At 44.2% G+C, this 22853-nt stretch overlaps 1 protein-coding gene across 4 annotated transcripts in view; it reads right to left on the reverse strand.

The window, feature by feature from the left end:
• Positions 1-22853, reverse strand: part of BMPR1A (bone morphogenetic protein receptor type 1A) — a 180349-nt gene that overhangs the window by 11512 nt on the left and 145984 nt on the right. For all 4 annotated transcript variants that reach the window (XM_006263165.4, XM_059729827.1, XM_019497124.2 and 1 more), the window contains 4 exons: positions 19823-19925; positions 14191-14287; positions 4892-4991; positions 3830-3974 (listed from right to left, as the gene is read on the reverse strand). In XM_006263165.4, the coding sequence (XP_006263227.1) occupies positions 3830-3974; positions 4892-4991; positions 14191-14287; positions 19823-19925 (445 nt within the window). The remainder of the gene's footprint in view (positions 1-3829; positions 3975-4891; positions 4992-14190; positions 14288-19822; positions 19926-22853) is intronic.

Below are 22853 nucleotides of genomic sequence, written 5' to 3' on the forward strand. Positions count from 1 at the left end.
CAATACTTTACAGATCTCCAAGTCCAACAGATTTCTTGGAGAAGGATCTCTTTTACTCCCTGATTTTGGTTTATTATGTAAGAGTAAGACTGACTTTAATTTGTGTGCACACATGTATTCACACAGTGTCTTTCATAATAATCGCATCCCAAGATAATTTGCATAATCAAACACCATACAGATAAGCAGCAGTTCAAGAACTCTGAAATGACTGCCACAAAAAGTTACAGAAAACCCGAAGGATCAAGGATTGAAATATTGGCTTGCTCAAAGATGCAAGTTTTGAAAGATTAATTTATAAACATAGAGTACAAACATACGGAAGAGTAGAAACACAGCAGTAAAACCGTATCAAACCCATTAGTAATATGCAAACTAATAATGCATATGGACCAGTGATTCTCAACCAGGAAGATACTTTTTAGGATTCAGGGGAGATGCTTGCTTTTTTTCTGTTATTTAGTAACTGGCTGAAGCTGTGGCTGTGAAGGTCTGAGTCAGGCAGGAGTTCTCCATAAAGGAGAAGCCAGTCCCTTTCCCCTCACTCCCTGGGAATGGCAGGTGAGAGAGGCCTCTCTCCAGGAGGCTCTTCCAGAAGGAAACTATGACTTGGGACAAGCTGGTGGCAGCTGCTACTGGATTGTGTTGCACTGCCTTGCCCTTCATTGCACCATCCCGGCTGGACTCTTGCAAAGCTGGTAAAGATTTGGGGTGTTCAGACCCCATGCTGACATAATAGTATCTTTCTAAAGCAGTGATTCATGTTGTTTTCCCAGTTTGTTTTAAAAATATGTTTCCAGTTTTTTGGGGGGTTTTTTTTTGTTTTTTTACACACACTAATAAATTTATAAACATATATATCTATATATTAAATGGGGTGCCACTAAATTCACAAGTTATGGATAGGCGTCTGGAGTCTGAAAAGGTTGAGAACCACTGATATAGACCAACTTACTTAATATCACAAGTGTACCTTTATTCTAGATCCTACATAAGAATGTAGAAATGAAACTGCACCCCCCCACATGTATTATAAATCTAATATGAGGGGATTAAAATGCATATTTGTTTATATAGATTTGAATTGTATAGGTCGTAGATGGGACAGAGTAGGGAGAAAGGGGAGGGGGGTGTTGCTCTCATCTATCCTAATCAAAATGGGATCAGAGGAGAAAGTTGAGGTATTTTGGGTTAGGATACATGGAGGCTAGGGAGAAAGGGACTTGGTCATGGCTACAGACTGCCACATCAAGAGGAGGAGCTAGACTTGGAATTCTTGAGGCAGCTCTCAGAGGCTGTACAGTCTATGGACGTGGTTGTCATGGGCGACCTAAACTTCCCTAACATCTGCTGGGAGGAACAGTCAGCCAAATCCAATCATTCACATAGGTTCTTAACCTGCATACAGGACCTTCACTTGACACAGGAGGTATATAGTCCCACTAGGGGCAATGTCTTACTGGACTTGGTATTGGGGGATGACCCAGTAGGGAAGTTGCAGATTTGTGGTCACCTTGGGGACAGTGACCATCAATTAATCAAATTCACCATATGGCATGGGGTGGGAAAGATAACTACTAGGGTGGAAGTGCTTGACTTCAGGAAGGCTAACTTCAGTGTGCTCAGGAGTTTAGTCAATGACGCACTGCACGATAGGAGTATTGGCGAGATGGGAGTCCAGAAAGGGTGGTCGTTCCTAAAGGAAGTGATCCTTTGGGCGCAGAGGGAGACGATCTCACTGCTAGGGAAAGGGGGCAAAGAGGCCAAAAAACCTCCTTGGCTAAACAGAGAAATCCAGGGAAGCCTAAGGGCAAAAATAGAGCCATAGATACAGTGGAAGCAGGGGGAAGCTACAAAGGAGGACTATACCTACTTGACCCGCACTTGCAGGGAGGCAGTTAGCAAGGCCAAAGCAACTATGGAGCTGAGGCTGGCAACAGGAATTAAGACAACAAAAATTCATTTTTTAGGTATGTAGAGAGTAAAAGGAAAGAGTAGGGCAGCACAGGACCCCTACTGAACAAGCAGGAGCAGTTACTGACAGACAGGGGGTACAAAGCTGAGCTCTTCAATGAGTTTTTTGCCTCAATGTTCCTGAATGAAGGTCAAGACAAGTCTCTTAATGGGTTCTCAGATGGGCATCAGATGGACACCAGCCCATGGACTGTCAACGCTGACTTGGTGCAGAGACACTTGGATGGACTGGATGTATTTAAGTCAGCAGGCCCAGATGAGCTGCATCCGAGGGTGCTGAAGGAATTGGCCAGTGTCACAGCAGAACCACTGGCACGGCTGTTTGAGCAGTTGTGGCACTTGGGTCAGGTCCCAGAGGACTGGAAAAGGGCCAATGTGGTCCCTATTTTCAAGAAGTTGAGGAAGGAGGATCCAAGTAATTATAGGCCGGTTAGTCTCACCACAATCCTTGGAAAAGTCTTTGAAAAATTATTAAGGATCATATTTATGGGAGTCCAGCAGGAAAAATAATGCAGCAGGGCAACCAGCATGGATTCGTAGCAGGTAGATCATGCCTGACTAATCTTGTTTCTTCTTATGACCAGGTCACAAAACGCTTAGATGCAGGAGCAGAGATGGATGTCGTTTACTTGGATTTTAGGAAAGCCTTTGATACGGTATCTCATCCCATTCTCATAAATAAATTAAGAGGCTGTGACTTAGATGGTTACACGGTGGCAAACTGATGTGGGGGTTGCACACAGAGAATGGTATTGGAGGGGTCGGTATCGACCTGGAAGAATGTGGGCAATGGGGTCCCACAGGGCTCAGTCCTTGGACTTATACTGTTCAGTGTCTTCATCAGTGACTTGGATGTGGGCGTGAAGTGTACTCTGTCCAAGTTTCTGGATGATACTAAATTGTGGGGAGAAGTGAACACACTGGAGGGTAGGGAATGTTTGCAGGTGGACCTGGACAGGTTAGAAAAGTGGGCAGAACACAATAGGATGCAGTTCAATAAGGACAAATGCAGAGTGCTACACCTATGACGTAAAAATATCCAGCACACTTACTGGCTGAGGAATAACTCTCTCAGCAACACAGAAGTAGAAAGGGATCTCGGAGTCCTAGCGGCCTCCAAGATGCATATGAGTCGTCAGTGTGAGGAAATCATCAGAAAAGCTAACCGCACTTTATCATGCATTAGCAGATGCATGATGAACAGATCCAAGGAGGTGTTACTTCCCCTCTACGTGGCATTGGTCAGACCGCAGTTGGAGTACTGTGTCCAGTTTTGGGCACTGTACTTTAAGAAGTATGTGGATAACCTCGAGAGGGTCCAGAGCAGGGCCACTTGTATGGTTAAGGGTTTGCAGGCCAAGCCCTATGAGGAGAGACTAAGAGACCTGGATTTCTTCAGCCTCCACAAGAGAAGGCTGAGAGGTGATCTTGTGGCCACCTAAAAATTCTTTGGGGCGGGGGCGGACGGACACAGCAAGGAATCAGAGATGCTCTATTCAGCAGGATGCCTCTGGGGGTAACAAGGAGCAACAGTCACAAAGTGATAGAGAACAGATTTAGGCTGGACATCAGGAATAACTTCTTCACAGTAAGAGTGACCAGAATGTGGAATGGGCTTCCAAGGGAGGTGGTGCTCTCCCCTTCCTTGGGGGTCTTCAAGAGAAGGCTGGATAGGCATCTGGGTGGGGTCCATCTGACCCCAGCACTCTTTCCTGGCTAGGCAGGGGGTCAGACTCAATGATCTGTTGAGGTCCCTTCTGACCCTAGCATCTATGAATCTAAGACTTGTAAGAATGTGTTAAAGTGGATATTTAAAGTACATCAAGAATAAAAAAAGATGCAGATTGTGTCATACCAAAAGAGGTAACCCTGATCCACTGCCAGAACTCTGTGACTGGTCAATAAGATCCTTTAAAGATTCTCCAGCCGGTATAAATGCTTCATCTTGCTCCAAATCACGATTATAACAACGTCTCTTTGCTACCCATTTACAGTAATGCCTACAAAATAAAAAATGAAAAAAAAAACAGCACTTTATAATATAATTTTACAATTTTTTAACAGTAGTCAGCTAAGAAAAGCTACATGTGCACCTTAATTTTTTTTAAATGAACAATTTTTATTACACATTCATCTTCTATTTTTAGAAGATGGCTTGAATAATATTTATAATTTTGTATGAAGATATTCCAGGATTTATGTGGACATGTCGATTTTTATGAAACAAACAATATTTTCAAGATCTGAAATTCAAAATTGTGCTGGTAATTCCTAAATTAGTATTGTCATTTCATCCTGGCCTATGCCAACTGCCAACCATCATAAAGTAGGATTTGGTAATTATGGTAGAGTCCAAATGAATTCAAGTTTATCTGGATAATGATTGAATTATCACTGATGTCAGCACTTTGAGCTCAAAATGCATGTTTCGTTAGAATTTTTTCCCTCCTTTCCTTTTCTACTAACAAGGCACACAGGCTAATACAGGAATCATTTGCACATAATTTTAATAAAGATACATTTTGCATATTCAATTCTACTGTTGCAGCATACTGACTTATGACAGCTTGGCTCATGAACTAAACCCAACAGGGTACACAATAAGCACTGTTCTTGGAAGTGTTGTGGTATTTTTGCTTATGGAATTGTGTAGTGCCAACATGGTACACTGTTCAGAAAAACGGCATAGTTTTCACACTGTTCTAGAACAGAATGTTAATTTTGATGTAATTTCACTTAGCACGTTAACTTCTATAGTTTTGACTAAGAATACTATATACCAGTGTCCATAGTAATATAATGATAAATTTAAGTGGCTATGAATTTTATCTAAATGCACCTTCAGAATGAGACACTGTTTTGTACAAAATCATGTACAAACCAAATTGTTAGTACTAAAGAAAATATGCCTCCTTACTTGTAACAAAAGCAGCTAAATAAGATGATCATAACAATTATGCAGACTGCCATAGAAATCAACACTGCCATCCAACGAATGCTGCCATCAAAAATTCCACCTGTTAAAAAAAAAGTTGCAATATGATTATTTCCTAAACTGTTTTTTGGAAACTGAATCTAATCTGAAAAAGTATTAACTGCATAGATATTTAGATCGTGTATTTTATAAAGAAGTACACATCCGATGCAAACTTCAAGCTGTAACTGTACTTGACAATTCCAGCACTCCTTCCAGAACATACATAAAATGCTTTTAAAACTTTAAAGCACTGTGTCGTCTTATTTTCTGCAGCAAATCTGACAAACACTGTAAGTGTGTACACATGCATTTCATAATACAAACAAAGATTTTATGGCTAAGGCTGTTTACTCACCCAAAACCTATAACAATAATTTTCATGAATGCCATGCCACTTTCATTTTAGTGACAATGCTGATAACTTGCTCCACTAGGCATTTGATTCCAACAGATGCCAAACAGCAATACCTACCCCACTTCTTATTGGTCACAAAGTGAAACTAATAGGTAGTAACTTTAGAACTAACAAAGAGAGGTTCTTTTTTCATACAGTGTGTAATTAAAGTGTAGAACTCGTTGCCACCAGATGTTGTGGAAACTGACAGTTTAGCCAGATTCAAAAAAGGATTAGACAGCTTGGAGGAAAGGGGCATCAGTAGCTAGTGAGCATGGGTGTCAGAGAGACAGTCTATGAATTGGGATTTCTTAGACCTTAAACGCTGGAGATCGAGACAGGAGCAGTGAAAAAACTAGGGCTGTGGGAAGCTTAAATGACTGATACGATTTGGAGGAGATTTGGCCCGATTCGGGGACTGAATCTCTGAATCTGAATCGAATCGGGAGACCAAGTAAAAGCTCTGAATCAATTTGGAAAAGCTTCAGCCGATTCGGAGATTTGGTCATAGACTAAACAGGCAGCTGACAGCCGCCTCCAGCTGGCACGTCTGTTGGGGTTAGCGGAGAGGGGAGGGAAAGGGCATGGGGAAGGGAAGGATTGGGGCTGGGACAAGCTGCCTAGCCGGGATGTGTTACTTGAGGAGGGGGGGAGGATGCAGGAGCAGCAGCGCTGGGAGCGGGGGCTCTGCCTTGCTGCCGCTTGCCCAGCCAGGGTTGGAGTGGGGTGGGGAATGACACAGGATGCAGGCACAGCTTGCTCTGGGTGGAAGGGGGCAAGCAGCAGCATGGCATAGCCCCTGTTGTCAGCGCTGCCACACCTGCATCCCATGTCCCGGTTTGAGTCCCCAGATCCTGGTTTAATTCCCCAGGGAGCTGGGGTGGCTCCATGTGTCAGCTGAAGCCCGGCACCACTCAGCCACAGTGGTGCCAGCTCCCAGACAGCACGCACTGCCCTGCTGAGCTGAGCTCCATGCGCACCATGGGACAGCTGCTGTGAGGGTGCCAGGGGTGGGGGGTGATCCCCACTACACCTACTGCCCCACTCTATGCGGGGGTGCCAGTGCCCAGAGGCCCTGATCACTGCTCCTGCAACCGGTGAATGCAGGGCGTTTTTTTGTTTGTGTTTTTTTCTTTAAAGTGCTGGGACAAGGCTGGGGCTGGGTGGGTATGGGAGCCAGGCAGGGCAGCCATGGGAGCTCCTCCTGCAGCTCTTCCTGGCCCATCCAAATCATTGCCGAATTGATTCAGAACAGTGATCCGAATCTCCGAATCAAATCACTGTCCTCTGAATCAGCCGAATCCAAACCTGAATAGAGTACTTCCGTATTCGCACAGGCCTAGGAAAACCCCCTTGTCATATCCAATTCACTCTCCCTTTCAGTATCCACTCTCTGCCACTGAGACACACAGGATACTGGGCAAAGATGGATTTACCATCTAACCAGTAAATAGCAGTTCTTATGTTCCTGAAACACCAGTCATGAAAATCATTAATGGCAACCTGAGGTCGATTTGCACATCTGACTATCACACAAGCCTTGTATTTGAAAATTAATTCTGTATTTATACTGCTGAAACCTCTGTTAAATTTTTTCCATGTGGTTAGAGTAGATGCATTTGAAGAGACACGACAATAAGCACCATCTCTTGTATGTCACCGATATTTCCAGAATTCTGGATGTCAAGCCTAATTTCTCAAAAGCTGTTTTGACTACAGGACAGGTTCTCTTAGGAAACTGATAATAGAATTACTTCCAAGTTACTTATCTGAATCTAGGTCGTGTTGTTAGCAATCAAACATATATATTATAGCCATTTGTGTGCCTAAGTAATCCAAATTGGTACTCTCAAAGCAACTCCACTTTGTTACTTTTCAAAACACAAGAACTCATTCTACCATAAACCTTGTGGGAGGTCTTACTAGAGAAGCCAATATGTAACTACAATTTAACAGCACATACTTCACTAAAATAGAAAAAAATAAACACGGATCTAATGACTTCAGGCATACGTGAGCAATCAGTAACTTAACAGAACTTGAGTTTGATGACCTCCAGGTCACTAAGACTCATTTGTTTTCCATATTATTTCAAAGGGTATGGAGGAATTTCGATATGCTTGGAGAAGATGGGAAGAAATATACCTATTCCAAGGGTCTGAGAGGTCCATTCATGCTCATTTTCTTTTGCTTTTTGACTATATTCTCACGTACACACACAAAGCTCAGTCAGAAAGTAATGAATGTCTCTCTGCAAGCTGATATATAGGCAAACAGTTATGTAGAATCAGCACTTCAGACATTTCTTTGTCAGGATAGACTCTTTGCATGCAATGTTTCAGTTTCTAAAGGGTCTTGACACAAATACCTGAGTTTCTTGTGGCTCCCCCCGAGGCAAGAAATCAACAAGCAGAACACTCTAAATGTTCACGGCTTATTTAGGAAATAAAAATTAGGAGACATTACTTTCTGACGGACCCTCGTACAACGTTGAGACATGTGCCTTGTCCATCAGCAAGGATCTAGGTTTTCTGTTTTCCATGGAAAAATGGATTTTCCTGTTTCACTAAGAAAAATGCAGATTTCTCATTTTAATGGAGAAACACACAGATTTTGCACTTTTGCAAAGAGCTCTCTGGAGGCTGGTAGAGTTCCAGACTGTAAGGGGAGCGGGAGGACGGTGGTCAGGCAGAGGGCACCATGTGCTGTATATAAATATGGGCGTCAGGCAGCCTGAAGAGCAGCTCCCGCAGGTAAGTTTGGCGGGGTCGTGGCAGAAGGACCTTGAGTCTCCCATAGGGAAGGAGTTGGGCAGGGCTGGGACTGTTGCCCAGCTGGGTAGTGCATGAGGCTTGGGGGCTAGGGCTGGAATGCATGACTGCAGGGCCTGGGTGGGGAGTGGGACAGAACCATGGGTGGCTTATCCAGGGGACAGGGGTGGGGCTGACTCCCCACTGCTGCATCCACTCCCAGGATGGGGCAGTAGGAGCACGTGCCCCCCCAGACCTACTTGTGGGGCAGGGACAGGCTGGCCACTGGGGGCTTGGGTTCCCCACCCTGATGCCCTCCCCTGGGGCTCTGCGGCCCAGCAGGTGGGACCAGGTGGGGCAGGGCAGAACGGGGATGGGTGGGGAAGCTCCTTGTCGCTGCAAGCCCTGCACTGCCCTGGCATGGTGCCCCCTGCCAGCCCAGCAGCAGCAGCGGGGGCAGTGCACAGTTGTGCCCCTTGCTGCTGGATGGGCAGAAGGTGCCTTGCCAGGGTGGCGTAGGGCTTGCAGCAGCAATGAGCTTTCCCACTCGGCCCTACTTTGTCTTGCTGTGTTGGGTCTCGCCTGCTGGGCCACTTAGGCCACAGAGGGAGGGCAGCAGGGTGGCGAGCTCAAACCTGCAGCCCACATTTCCCCCCCATTCCCCACAGACTCTGCTCTGGCCAAGCCACCTGTGGGGGAGGAGGAGCCAGGCTCTGCACTCTGCTCCCTGCTTAGGCCACAGCAGCCACTGCTGCACATGGGTAGCAACCAGGGCTTGGGAGTTGCTACAGGGGCAGGTGGCTGTGGACCTGGGTCTCTGGCATTGTAGCCCTGGCAGGGCTGGGGGGCTGTGGGTAGGGAGTGAGGGGCCTGGACCTGCCTCCTGGTAGAGTGAAGGGGGCAGGCAGAGCTCTGATTTTCCATGATAAACATCCAAAATCAAATACCAAATTTATAGGTACTTAGAATGTACTTTATTATAGTGACTGAGGTACTGGTAGACTTCTAAATTGCTTTAAAATTGTAAATATATCAATAAAACATTGTGTTCAAGTGATACGTATATACTGGTGTTTAATTTTAATCACAGATTTTGGGTTTTTTTTTTTAAATTAGAGAATTTGTGTTTATCAGAAAACTTGCAATGTTTTGAAACAGAGAAAACCAGGATCTCTGCTCATTAGTTACAGAGGAGGTTGATGGAGGAGATTGCTGCAAACAGTTGTGCTTTCAAATATGTTGTACAAATTTTCTGTGCAAGTTAAGGATTTTTTCAATAATATCTGAGGAAAAAAACTGGCATTAGTTTGTGACTAAACTTTGTGTACACATAATTAATATTTTGTGCCTTATGAACAGAATCCTTCATAAATATGAGTAAACAAATTAAGAGACTTCAGAAGGGCCAACTTCAATGAGCTTAGGAGACTAGTGGGGGAAGCACTAAGGGCCCCAGAAGGTAGAGGAGATGGGAGCAACTGCGGCATTGATGCCTGCACAGTTGGATGGGTAAAAAATTGGCTGATGGGGCGTACCTAGAGAGTAGTGGTGGACGGGTTGTACTCAACCTGGCGAGATGTGAACAGTGGGGTCCCCCAGGGCTCAGTCCTCGGGCCCGCACTGTTTAACATCTTCATCAGCGACTTGGACAAGGGGGTGGAAAGCACGCTGTCCAAGTTTGCTGATGACACTAAGATGTGGGACAAGGTGGACACACTTGAAGGGAGAGAGATACTGCAACTAGATTTAGACAGATTACAAAAGTGGGCAGATGAGAATAGGATGGGGTTCAACGTAGACAAATGCAGGGTGCTGCACCTTGGGAGAAGGAATCTACAGCATACATACAGTCTGGGGAGTTCCCTTCTTGAAAGCACAGAGGTGGAAAGAGATCTTGGAGTCATTATTGACTCCAAGATGAACATGAGCCGCCAATGCCAGACCACAGCCAGCAAGGCCAGCCATACCTTGTCATGCATCCAAAGGTGCATCTCAAGCCGGTCCAGAGAGGTGATACTCCCCCTCTATGCAACTTTGGCCACAGTTAGAGTACTGCATCCAGTACTGGGTGCTGCACTTTAAAAAGAATGTGGTCAGCCTGGAGAGAGTTCAGAGGAGGGCCACCCGCTTGGTGAGAGGGCAGTAGGACAGGTCCTACGAGGAGAGACTGAAGGACCTGAACCTGTTCAGCCTCAGCAAGAGGAGGCTGAAGGGGGACCTGGTGGAAACCTACAAGCTCATCAGGGGAGATCAACAGCAAATAGGCAGAGCCCTTTTCTCCCCAGCACCACCTGGGGCAAATTCAAGAGGAGGTTGGATGATCATGTGTCTGGCATCTTGTGAACCCAGCATTCATTTCTGCCTGTGGCAGGGGGTCAGGCTAGATGATCTGTTCAGGTCCCTCCTGACCCTAGCTACTGTGAAACTATAAGATGCTCCATTTAAGTAACATGCTACATACTACTTCTCTAGTTCTGTATAACAGGCTTGGTTGCCCTCTCTCTTGGAACAGTGAAAATTCCAGATGGAAAATGGAAAACTTCATACCCTAGAGGAATACTAATATACTCATAGCTCACAGTACATACATAATAAGAGATACTGCCACTTGAATTTTAAATGCTACTGCTGGTCCTGAAGCAGCAAAAGCCTGGGACTTGGAGGTCTTGAAAGGGGCTATGTCAATCTCCATAAGACTAGCCATGTGCCAAAGTCACAAGTTACCAACAAAGTGGCAATAAGGATGCGGAGCTATACTTGGAGTTATTTGCCTAAATGGCATTATTGGGAGGGAAATTCAAAGTTTTCTTCTCTGATCTACTTAATATGCTAAAGCCAAGCAGACTTCACAGATGAAAATACTGTGAACTCTGAAAATCCCTTGGGGACACTGACCACCAATCAACTGAATTCACCATACGGTGTAGGGTGGGTAAGATAACTACTAGGGTGGAGGTGCTTGACGTTAGGAAGGCTAACTTCAGTGTTCTTAGGAGTCTAGTCAATGACACACTGCAGGATAAGAGTATTGGTGAGATGGGAGTCCAGGAAGGTTGGTCATTCCTAAAGGAAGTGATCCTTCAGGCACAGGGGAGATGATCCCAGTACAAGGGAAAAGGGGGAAAAACTTCCTTGGCTAAACAGGGAAAGCCAGGGGAGCCTAAGTGCAAAAAAGAAGGCATATAGGTGGTGGAAGCAGGGGGAGGCTACCAAGGAGGAGTATACCTACTTGGTCTGCACTTGCAGGGAGGCAGTTAGAGAGACCAAAGCAACTACAGAGCTGAGGTTGGCAACACAAATTAAAGACAACAAAAAGTATTTTTTTTAGGTATAGGGAGTAAAAAGAAGGTGCAGGGCAGCATAGTTTCATAGTTGGTAGGGTTGGAAGGGACCTGACCAGATCATCAAGTCCGACCTCCTGCCATGGGCATGAAAGAATGCTGGGGTCAGATGACCCCAGCAAGGTGTCTATCTAGCCTCCTTTTGAAGACCCCCAGGATAGGAGTGAGCACTACTTCCCTTGGAAGATGGTTCCAGATCCTAGCCACCCTGACTGTGAAGTAGTGCCTCTTGATATCTAACCTGAATCTACTCTCTGTCAACTTATGGCCGTTATTCCTTGTTACTCCCAGTAGTGCTCGGGGGAACAGGGACTCTCCCATTGCCTGCTGGTTCCCCCTTGTCCAATTTATAGATGGTCACCAGATCCCCTCTCAGCCTTCTCTTGTGGAGGCTGAACAGGTTCAGGTCTTGTAGCCTCTCCTTGTAGGGCCTGCCCTGCTGCCCCCGATCATGCGAGTGGCCCTCCTCTGGACCCTCTTGATAGGACCCCTACTGAACAAGAAGGAGCAATTTGTGACAGACAGGGGAGACAAGCCTGAGCTATTCAATGAGCTTATTGCCTCAGTGTTCTTGAACAGGGGCCAAAATAAATCTCCTAATGGGATTTTAGATGGACATCAGAGGGACACCAGCCCACCAACTGTGGACGCTGACTTGGTGCAGAGACACTTGGATGGACTGGATGTGTTTAAGTCAGCAGGCCTGGATGAGCTTCATCCAAGGGTGCTGAAGGAATTGACCGGTGTCATAGCAGAACAGCTGGCATGGCTGTTTGAGTGGTTGTGGCGCTTGGGTCAGGTCCCGGAGGACTGGAAAAGGGCCAACGTGGTCCCTATTTTCAACAAGGGGAGGACAGAGGATCCAAATAATTATAGGCCAGTTAGTTTCACCTCCATCCTTGGAAAGGTCTTTGAAAAGATTATGAAGGATCATATTTGTGGGAGTCTAGTGGGAAAAATAATGCAGGAGGGCAACGAGCATGGATTCATAGCAGGTAACTCATGCCTGACCAATCTAGTTTTATGACAGGGTCACAAAACGCTTAGACACAGGAGTAGAGGTGGATGTAGTTTACTTGGATTTTAGCAAGGCCTTCGATAAACTATCGTATCCCATTCTCATAAATAAATTAAGAGGCTGCAACATAGATGTTTACATGGTCCAGCGGGTAGCAAATTGGCTTAGCTGTCACACCCAGAGAGTGGTAGTAGACGAGTGGGTATTGACCTAGAAGGATGTGGGTAGTGGGGTCCCGCAGGGTTCAGTCCCTGGACCTGTATTGTTCAATGTCTTCATCAGTGACTTGGATGTAGGTGTGAAGTATACTCTTTCCAAGTTTCTGGATGATACTAAATTGTGGGGCGAAGTGTAGAATCAGGAGGGTAGGGAATGATTGCATGCAGACCTGGACAGGTTAGAAAAGCACACAACAGGATGCAGTACAACAAGGACAAGTGCAGAGTGCTGCACCTAGGGCGCAAAAATATTCAGCACACCTACTGGCTGGGGAATGACCCTCACAGCAGCACAGGAATGGAAAGGGATCTCAGAGTCATAGTGGAATCTAAGAGGAACACGAGTCGTCAGTGTGACGAAATCATCAGCAAAGCTAACCGCTCTTTATCATGCATCAACAGATACATGACAAATAGAACCAAGGGGGTGATACTTCCCCTCTATGCAGCATTGGTGAGACCGCAGTTGGAGTACTGCATCTAGTTTTGGGTGCCGTACTTCAAGATGGATGTTGATAGACCTCAGAGGGTCCAGAGGAGGGCCACTTGTATGGTTAGGGGCTTACAGGACAAGCCCTGTGAGGAGAGACTGAGAGACCTGGATGTCTTCAGCCTCTGCAAGAGGGCTGAGAGGTGATCTTGTGGCCACCTACAAATTCATTAGGGGGATGCAGCAAAGGATCGGAGAGGCACTATTCACCAAGATGCCTCTTGGGGTAACAAGGAACGATGGTCACAAACTGACAGAGAGCAGATTTAGGCTAGATATCAGGAAGAACTTCTTCACAGTAAGAGTGGCCAGAATTTGGAATGGGCTTCCAAGGGAGGTGGTGCTCTCCCCTACCTTGAGGGTCTTTAAGAGAAGGCCAGATAGGCAACTGGGTTGATCATGGTTATTTGACCCCAGCACTCTTTCCTGCCTAGGCAGGAGATAGGACTCGATGATCTGTTGAGGTCCCTTCCAGGGGCTAATACTGGAAAGAACAGAGAGTTGAAGGGAAAAGGTGCTTGTTTCTTTGTTAAACTGCATATAATACTTCAGCTAGAAAGGAACAGAGTACAACAGAGGAGAGGGAGAATTAACTTACAGGAAAGAAAGAAGACAGGTCATCTCACTTCTTTCAGAGACCCTAAACATCACAACATTATTAGCAGATAGTAAGAAGATAAGAAGCAGATAGTTAAGGGGAGAGAACCAAGAAACATGGAAAACAGTCAATGGCCATGAGGTGAGAGGTAAAAGCAGACAAGGAACGGATAATGCAGAAAAAAATAAAAACAATGATTGATGGGAGAAGAAAATCTGAAATGGAGAATACCAAATAGGAAAAAAATATCTGTGAAGTTCAGACAGAGACAGGGATTAACATATCAAAATAAGATTTAGAAGGGATGTTACAAACACATAGAGAAAGGTAAGAAAGGAATAGTCTATGGCATCACATTCCACTTCTACCTATTCTCTTTACATTGCCTCAATTGTCAGGGTGTTACAGTGTGATAACACGTGCAATATACCTGGCTTATAAGGTGGTAGGGTGGGCTGTAAATCTTGATTGCAGAAGTCAGTCCGACAGCACTCAATTGTTCGTCGTAGCTGAGCTTTTGGTGAGTCCTATTAAAAGACAACAGAGAAAAGGGAAAAAAAAAATCAGGAGTTTTGAAATGGCCAAATAAGAATGCGAATACAACTGTTACAGACTGCAGAACTCAACTATATGCTGAGTTTACTAAAACCTGTTACAACTGAAAACTCCCACACTTAGAGAACTTGGCTACAGAATTAATTTTCTGAGAATGTGCAGGCAAATTCATAACTTGAAGTAAAAAATAAATTTAAAAAGCTCCTTTAAGAAATGGAGCCCCTCTGACAGTTTCAATGTTCCCTGAATGATCTCAGTCAGGAGTTGGCAACCCATGGCCAGCCCTCCCTTCCTCTGCTGTAGGCCATCAATCCCCTCCACAGTGCCTAAGACGCCTGGTGATGCCTCAGCCCTCCTTGCTTTGTGCTGTGGGGTCCTTTCTCATCCCACTTCACTTACCTTCACTGCCAAATTTGGTGTTCCCCATTGCCATGTGTGATGAGAACTAGCAGCACTTGGTGGTGAGGGTAAAAGGAAGTTGCATTAGGGGGCACAAGAGCAGTCCTCAGCACAAAGCAGGGAGGGATGGGGCATCGCATAAGGGGATGCTGCAGAAGGGATTGGCGGCCTGCAGTGGTGGCTGAGTTGGAGGCATCAGCCTGCTATTCTTAAAGGCTCCCAATTGAAAATAGATCCTTCAAAGGCCTGTCAAACAATCTTCTCAGTCTCTTTCCCAACCTCATTCAGTCTCTTTTCCAACCTTCGCTCCTCATCCCAAATCCCATTTTCTTCATCTCCCAAGTCTTGGTCTCTACTCCTCAGGCCATTTATCTCAGTTCCAGTCTACTTGTTCAACAAGTACCAGGCCACAAACAACCACTTTTTCGAGTGAAAGAATCACTGTTCTCCTGGTAGAAATTGGCAGTGTGTTCAGTTTCTCCTGGAGGAAATATGTCTCACCCAGGAGAACGATCTTCCCTTTGACAGCATTTCTCTTGCTACAACACTTGCACACTGGACTACTCTATAATAGGGAAGAGTCAAGCAGCAACTTCTGCTGTGTCACTTTTCTCATTTGCTCAAGCCATGAACTATATTGGTGTAGCAGTTGCAACAAGTTGGGTGATGATTGTAGATGCTGGTTTAAGTTACAAGTTCCTTACTTTAATAAGTTCTGTTGACCCACTGGAATTCATTTGCTGTTCCTGATTTCTTTGAGGAGAACAGCTGGATTCTGCTTTCAGTTGCCTGCTTAGCTTTACTGTTTATTTAATGATGGCCTTTGTTTGCTATGTCCACAACAATCACAAAATCATAGAAAATTAGGTTGGAAGGGACCTCAGGAGATCACCTAGTCCAACCCCCTGCTCAAAGAAGGACCATCCCCAACTGCATCAACCCAGCCAAGGCTTTGTCTAGCTGGATCTTAAAAAACTTCCATGGATGGAGATTAAACAACCTCTCTGGGTAACCAGTTCCTAGGGAGAAAGTTTTTTCCTAATATCTAACCTAAACTTCCCTTGCTGCAACTGAAGACCATTGTTCCTTGTTCTGTCATCTGCCACCATTGAGAACAATTTAGCTCCATTCTCTTTGGAACCCCCCTTCAGGTAGTTAAAGTCTGCTATCAAATCCCCTCTCAGTCTTCTCTTCTCCAGACTAAATTAGCCCAGTTCCCTCAGTCTCTCCTTAGAAGTCATGTGCCTCTGTCCCCCTAACCATTTTCACTGGTCTCTCCACATCCTTTCTGTAGTGGAGGGTCCAAAACTGGGCACAGTACTCCATATGCGGCCTCACCAGTGCCGAATAGAGGGCTGAATCATTTCCCTTGATCTGCGGGCAACACTCCTACTAAATTTAGGCCTGTATGCCATTAGCCTTCTTTACAACAAGGACACATTGTTGGCTCATATTTCACTTGCTGTCCACTGTAACACCCAGTTCTTTTTTTGCACAGTTACTGCTTAGATAATCAGTCCTCAGCATGTACCAGTGCATGGGATTGTTCTGTCCTAAGTATAGGAGTTTGTGCTTGTCCTTACTGAACCTCATGAGACTTCTTTTGGTCCAATGCTCCAGTTTGTTGAGATTTCTCTGAATCCTAGCCCTACCCTCCAGCATATCTATTATTCCCTCCAACTTGGTGTCAACTGCAAACTTGCCGAGGGCGTACTCCATCCCATCTTCCAGATCACTGATGAAGATAGTGAACAAAACCAGCCCCAAGACTGGCCCCTGGGGCACTCCACTTGATACCTGCCAACTAGCACGTGTGTAGATGAAATGGGGGCCCTAAATTGAAACAGTGGGTTTTTAAAAACACCCCTTCAATTTAGGGCCAATTAAACCCCCATGTCGTGGACACACCCCGCTGACTTACCTGCCTCTCTGGCAGTGGGGTGGGGAGGGGAGGGTGAGCTGCTGGCAAGCTGAGCAGTCCCTGGGCTGCAGTGGGGGGGCCTGGTGCTTATCTCCGTGGCAGCGGCGGCCCCCTTCCCAGGCGGCCCCTGGCTTGGGCAGTCCCGGGGGTCACCACAGGCACAGAGGGAAGCACTGGGCCCTTGCACAGCACACGCAGGCAGGCAGGCTCCAGGCTGGAGGATCAGGCTCTCTGCTTTTCTTGGGAGAAGCCTGCTGTCCCAGGCTGCTGCCAAGCTGCCTGAAGAGCCCCTGAGCTGCACGGAGCCTAGTGCTTTGCTCTGCAGCTGTAGGGGCAGCAAACTAAAACTCCTTGGACTACTTGGTCACACCTTCCTTTGGACTTGTGAATCTGAGAATAAAAGATGCTCCCAAGTAAGATTTGTCATTTGCTTATAAACTGCCCACAAATTTGAATCACCACAGAAGAGCAGTACTGACTCTTGCTAAATGCCCTCACGAGTCTATTAACCATACATGTATGTGCTAACAGTGACTCATCTACTTGAGGATAAGAATCTCTTTCACCAAACTCTAAAAGTGACATCAAGTTTGTCTCATGCAATAATAGGTTTATCATCTTAGGGCATAAATAGATGTAACAGCTGTATTGATATAAAAAGACACCAACATAATTCATATGTTACAGCAGTTCCAGAAGTAGCAATGCAAATGCAGTAAAACTGTTCCAAACTTAATCCTGATTTGATCAGGATCAAAGTTAGGGCAATTTAGTCAATTTATATTCCTACATGTTCATGCAGACATAACTGCTATGGCATAACAGCTGATGCATGCTTAAGAGCAGCCACTAACCCTTGCTTTTTAAAGCAACCAAAATGTATGCTTGTCCATACCCATAAGTAATTTCAATGCCAGAGTGGTTGCGACTATATAACATAGGGCAGTTCAACTGGTCATCATGAAGCTAGTCATGATATCTCTAATGGCAGGCTACTATTTTCCTCACAAGTCAAACAACTTAGTCACCATCAATCCAGTGCCTTATTAGGCCAACAAGTATAAGATGACCCAGATATATCTGGTTCAAAGCACTAGCACATGATCAATTACAGAACTGTGGAACACAGAGCTCTCCATGACAGTTTTAACCGAGTCAGTGAGAGGCACTAACTGTTAGACTGAAAGTCAGATGTACTTTTATAGTGCCCCTTAAACAGCCACACAGGCCAGTAAGAAAAATCAGTGTAAGAGAATCATGACAAATGCAAACTCCAGAAAAAACTTGCCAGAAGCACTGCCTGTAGTATTAGAAGCTTCAGCTGGTGATGAGACAGCCTGGAAATATCTTTAGGGTGCTGTGTACAAGGTGGCTTTGGACACTTAGGTTATTACAAAAAAATATGACAACACTGACACAGGAGCCTTTATTCGGTTCCATACTGACAGAAATTTGTTCATATTCTGTAACCCTTTGCATGGAATCGGCAGCCTAATGAAATCAACATTTGATCAACTGCTGATCACATCACTTACGCAACCAAGCACTTTGGTATCATGATCAGCCTAAAGAAAACTGAAGTACTCTTCTGACCTATGCCAATAAATATGCATTTCGGCTTAGTTGTTATGATTAACAAAACTCTTTTCAACTCTGGGAAGAGTTATTGTGATCTAGGAAGTAAAGGCTCACAGAGCACCATGATTCAATGATGAAATTATCCATCAGATACATAAGGTCAGTTCTGTATCTGGAATGCTATCAAACTGCCTGTAGATCAACACGTATAGGAGAAATTAAGCATTGAACTTGTGCATCAAGCAGCTCTGCTCAACAGTCTTATATGATTGCAAGACATCTGCAATATATCACTGCCATGCCAGAAGGCTTGATCGCTTTTACATGCATTATCTTCACACCAAGATTAAATGGTGGGAAGAGGTTCCAAATACTAGAATCCTTAAAAAGTTCTGGAAGTTGGTTGCAATGGTATGAACATCTTGTTTGTCTGGGCAACCTAATACCACCCAAGATAATATTTTATTACAACTTAAAGTAAGAACCCCTGCTCCCATGGGGGTCTGTACGAAGGGTACAAAAATACCATAACATACAATCCGAAAACATGCTGAGTTGACACCAACTGTTGACTCCTAACAGTTGGAAAACAACAATGATGCTTGCTAGGACTGTACAAAGCAATTGCAATTTCAGTTCTGAACAGACTATTTGAAACAAGGCATAGCAACCCCTTGTGAAAAGTCTGAGCGGTGCAAAGCAAGAACAGATCAGCCTGCACTGGTTATGGACAATTTCAGTTATCCCATATGCAATGTCTGCATACTAAAATTAGTCTGTTCTCACACATATGCATATAGTACTAGTGTTTACTGAATTCTAATGTGTCAACATCAATGCAACGCTCCATCAATACAGTGGAACATTTCTATTTCTTTTAAATTATGTATTTCATTATCAAAGTCAAAATTTTCAGAAGTGATTAATTATTTTGTCCACTCTGACAGCCTTGAAAATACTCATTTTCAGAAAGCATGCGCTCAATGTTTTCTGACAATAACACACCCCTTTTAGAATGTTTTGAGTTGGACACCCAGAGATAAAAGATTCTAAAATGACTGGTAATTGGGGAATTATTGACCCAAGTATCTAGCATTGTCCTTCTTATTAAAAAATACTTATTTCCAGCTCAGTTCTTATCTGTTCTCTCCCGTTTTGAATTTGTTCATGTTCATATTTGGGCTCCAAGCCTGCAACTGATGAGTTGGTGTCCATTCAAGTGTAGGATAGGAGCTCCCGATGTCTCAAAAGCTTGATTTCTCAGTAGCATCTACTACAGCAGGGGTGGCCAACCTCTGGCACGGGTGCCAGTAGTGTCACGGGCAACCTGTGTGTGTGGTATGTGGCAGTTCAGGTGGGGGACAGGCAACGCAGTAGCAGACAGGGCAGAAAGCAAAGCAGCAGATCAGGCAGGGGAAGACAATCAGAGTGGCCCTTGGAGAGGCTCTGGGGCCAACTTGTGACACACCTACCAAAAAGGTTGTCCCCAACAGTATTAGAGTAAGGGAAATTTACATGAATTCTTATATACTGGTTATTATCTACACAGATTCAACTACCTGCATCTAGCCTTTGGGACAATTTTAAAGATAAATGAACTTGTTTGTACCTTGCACTGGAAGTCTGAACCTTCATATTTCATACATCCTGAAGCAAGTGTAGGTTCTCCATGTTCATCTTCTTCAACAATTGCAAAGCAATGTCCATTAGTTCTAGAATAAATAAAACCATTTCAATTTACCAAACACTGTGCAACATAATTCCAAGTGCTAACTGTATGTGCAGACTTCATTGTTTCTCCTCCTAAAATAATCAGCCACAAAATAAAACAAATAAAACACAAAGAGCTACTTTGTCTTGTTTGAATTAAGTAAAATGACACCAATGGGAACACAATGTCAGAGGTATGTACTTTTAATATAAACCGCTTAATTTCATAGGCAAACAGAAAAGCTCCCAATCTTTAATAATAAAAATTGAGCAAACCATTATTTCATGTTAGATATAGATATCTATATCTATATATTTGTGTGTGTGTGTGTATGTGTGTAGACATAAGATTGTTCCAGTTACATAGTAGTCTGAAATCTTAAGCAGTATATGAGATATGTTTCTTTTTGTCTTCCTATGTGATGTACAGAAAAATCAGCTGAGAACCTGCAGAGAAAAGATTTCAATCCACCCTTTTTCTGAGTCCATATTAAATTAGCCCTGGCACAAAATTTTAAAATGGTATCGGGCAGGATTCTCCCAAACTCTGAAGAACATCTACCTGCACCATCCATTATGAAAAATAAAAGTTAAAAACCATACTGTATTAGCAATATACTGAACATATTTTCAGGGGCCAAATGGATAGTATATCTAGATCTATTAAATCTAGATCTAGACCTTGTACCTATATCATACCTGATAGAAATAAAAGTGTTAATATAAACCCTGGTGACAAGATAAAACTCTTTTTGAAACAAAACAATATCTTTAAAATTCCATGCTGCTTCTTGTGAACATATATACTTGTTTTTGAAATGGGAGTTATAATGAAAGGACATACAGGACCTTACTGGGATCTCTGGACATGAAATGATGCAGAATCAGGACTTTAAATGGAAAAAGGCTCCTTCATCACAGATACGAAGAGGCTGAAAAATCTTCCCCTTCCATTTCAAATTAGATTTGGTTTGTTTTGCCAAAAATTTAACTCACATTTATGTTTTTAAAACTGAGCACAGTAAAGATATGAGGAAGAATTAGGACTTCATAGAAGTTCTTTTCGACAAACATACTGCATACACATACTGTACAAGTGTTATTAATTCTCTCATAGATTATAGGATAAGTTCATACCCACTAGCTTTCCTTTAAAATTTTAAGGATCATGCTAAAATCCAAACACCAGGGGGCGATAAAAAACAACAAATTTTCTGATATCATAAAACTGTTTAAAGAAATCTTAATTGTTACCTCCTCTAGTTTACAACATTCATCTGGAAAAAGCGCTACATAAAAGTGGAAGTTATAAAATTCTAAAAAAGAGCTTGTTCTAAAGATACTGAACTTAAACATTTAATCCTTCAAAGACATTAAATTCCCCAAATAGTTTCACACACAAAAAACTGTAATGTAAATATTACATGACTGTGTGATATACAATTAATTGATGGCAGACCCTTCTACTTTGCTTACTGTAATTTCTGTAAAAGTCTTCAAGGCATTTTATGAACATTAATTATTTTTAATGCCACAAGTCCTCTCTAGGGTAAATGATGACTATTTTCTTTTGACAGATAAGTGTCTGAGGCTAGGTACAAAAATTACACATAAACCAGTATAAGGGATCGGAAATTGGTTTAAACTGGTAACAGATGAGAAGTTCAGAGTACACAGACTCATTTAAAAAATGGTAGAATCCACTCCAAGATAAACCTAAATGGATGTAGAATCAGATTTAATATCTTTATGTTAGACCAGTCTATTGAACTTACATTCCAGATCCCCTCCTGACTCAACTTAGATGTCCTCTGGCATCTCAGGATAGTTTGCTGGCCACCACTAACTCCCCTTTCATGCTGGACAGCTAGCTTCTGCCTGTGTTCATCTGCTCCAGATGAGCACCGGGGCTGGCCCCAGCCTTGGAATAAATCACAGAGCTGAGGCAGCAAAGCCTCTGCTCCTCAGCACTGCATCCATGGGGAGGAAATCAGAGGCCCCTGCCTTCCCCCAAAACAACTGGAGGGACCATGTGGCAGGGGCTGCCCCTCTCTGCGGCTGACCAGCCCAGTGCAGCTTTCGTCCCCAGCCCCAGCCCCAGCCTAGCAACTGTTAGTGATTGGGGGTAAGTGGGGAAAAGCTGCCCATTGCCTTCTGGCCTCGACCAGTGCTTGCCTCCTCCTACCGAAGGGTTCTGTTCATTTCTGATCCAATCTATGCAGCTTAGAGAAACCCACGTAGATTGTACTGATTCTGCCTTGGACTTTCTGTATGTCTGTACTTAGCCTAAGGGAACAGACAACTAGAACCATACAGCCACCTCACCATACCCTGCTTTGTCAATAAAAGCTATCTTTTAACAACCAGCTGTGTCCCCACTGTCTACTTAACTGGAGTCCCATATGATTCTCCCCACTTCTCCAGAAGTAAAATGCGTGGGACCAAAACACTGTCCCTCCTCACTCCCCCACTGCAAGGAGTCCTAGGCTGGGTATTCACTCTTACTCCTTGGTGTCAGAACCACAGTATTTTATTAAAGTGTGAACTGGTTCCCAAACAGTGCCGTGTGAGAATGGTTCAATTGTATCATGTGTCAGTGCCCTGGCTCACAAGAATCATGAACAAATTTACAATCATGGAGATGCAAGAACTCTGCCACAGAGCCAGAAATACAAATTATATTCTCCTGAATACTAGAGGTGCACCAATATAAAGAAAATTGACTGTATCAGAAATCGGCCTGACGTGGCCAATATTTCGGCCGATAAATGGCCTGTGCATGCACGCAGCCACAGTGCGGCATGTAGGTGGTGAGGAGCAAGGTTCGGCAGCTTGGAGAGCTGCATCTAGCTGGTAAGTCTGTTATAGTGGACTGGGGGGGGGGGGGGGGCGCAGATCAAGGAGACCCTGCGGTGAGGGAGGAAGTGGGG

Source organism: Alligator mississippiensis, chromosome 6 (assembly GCF_030867095.1).
Source record: "Alligator mississippiensis isolate rAllMis1 chromosome 6, rAllMis1, whole genome shotgun sequence".
Classification (NCBI taxonomy): Eukaryota; Metazoa; Chordata; order Crocodylia; family Alligatoridae; genus Alligator; species Alligator mississippiensis.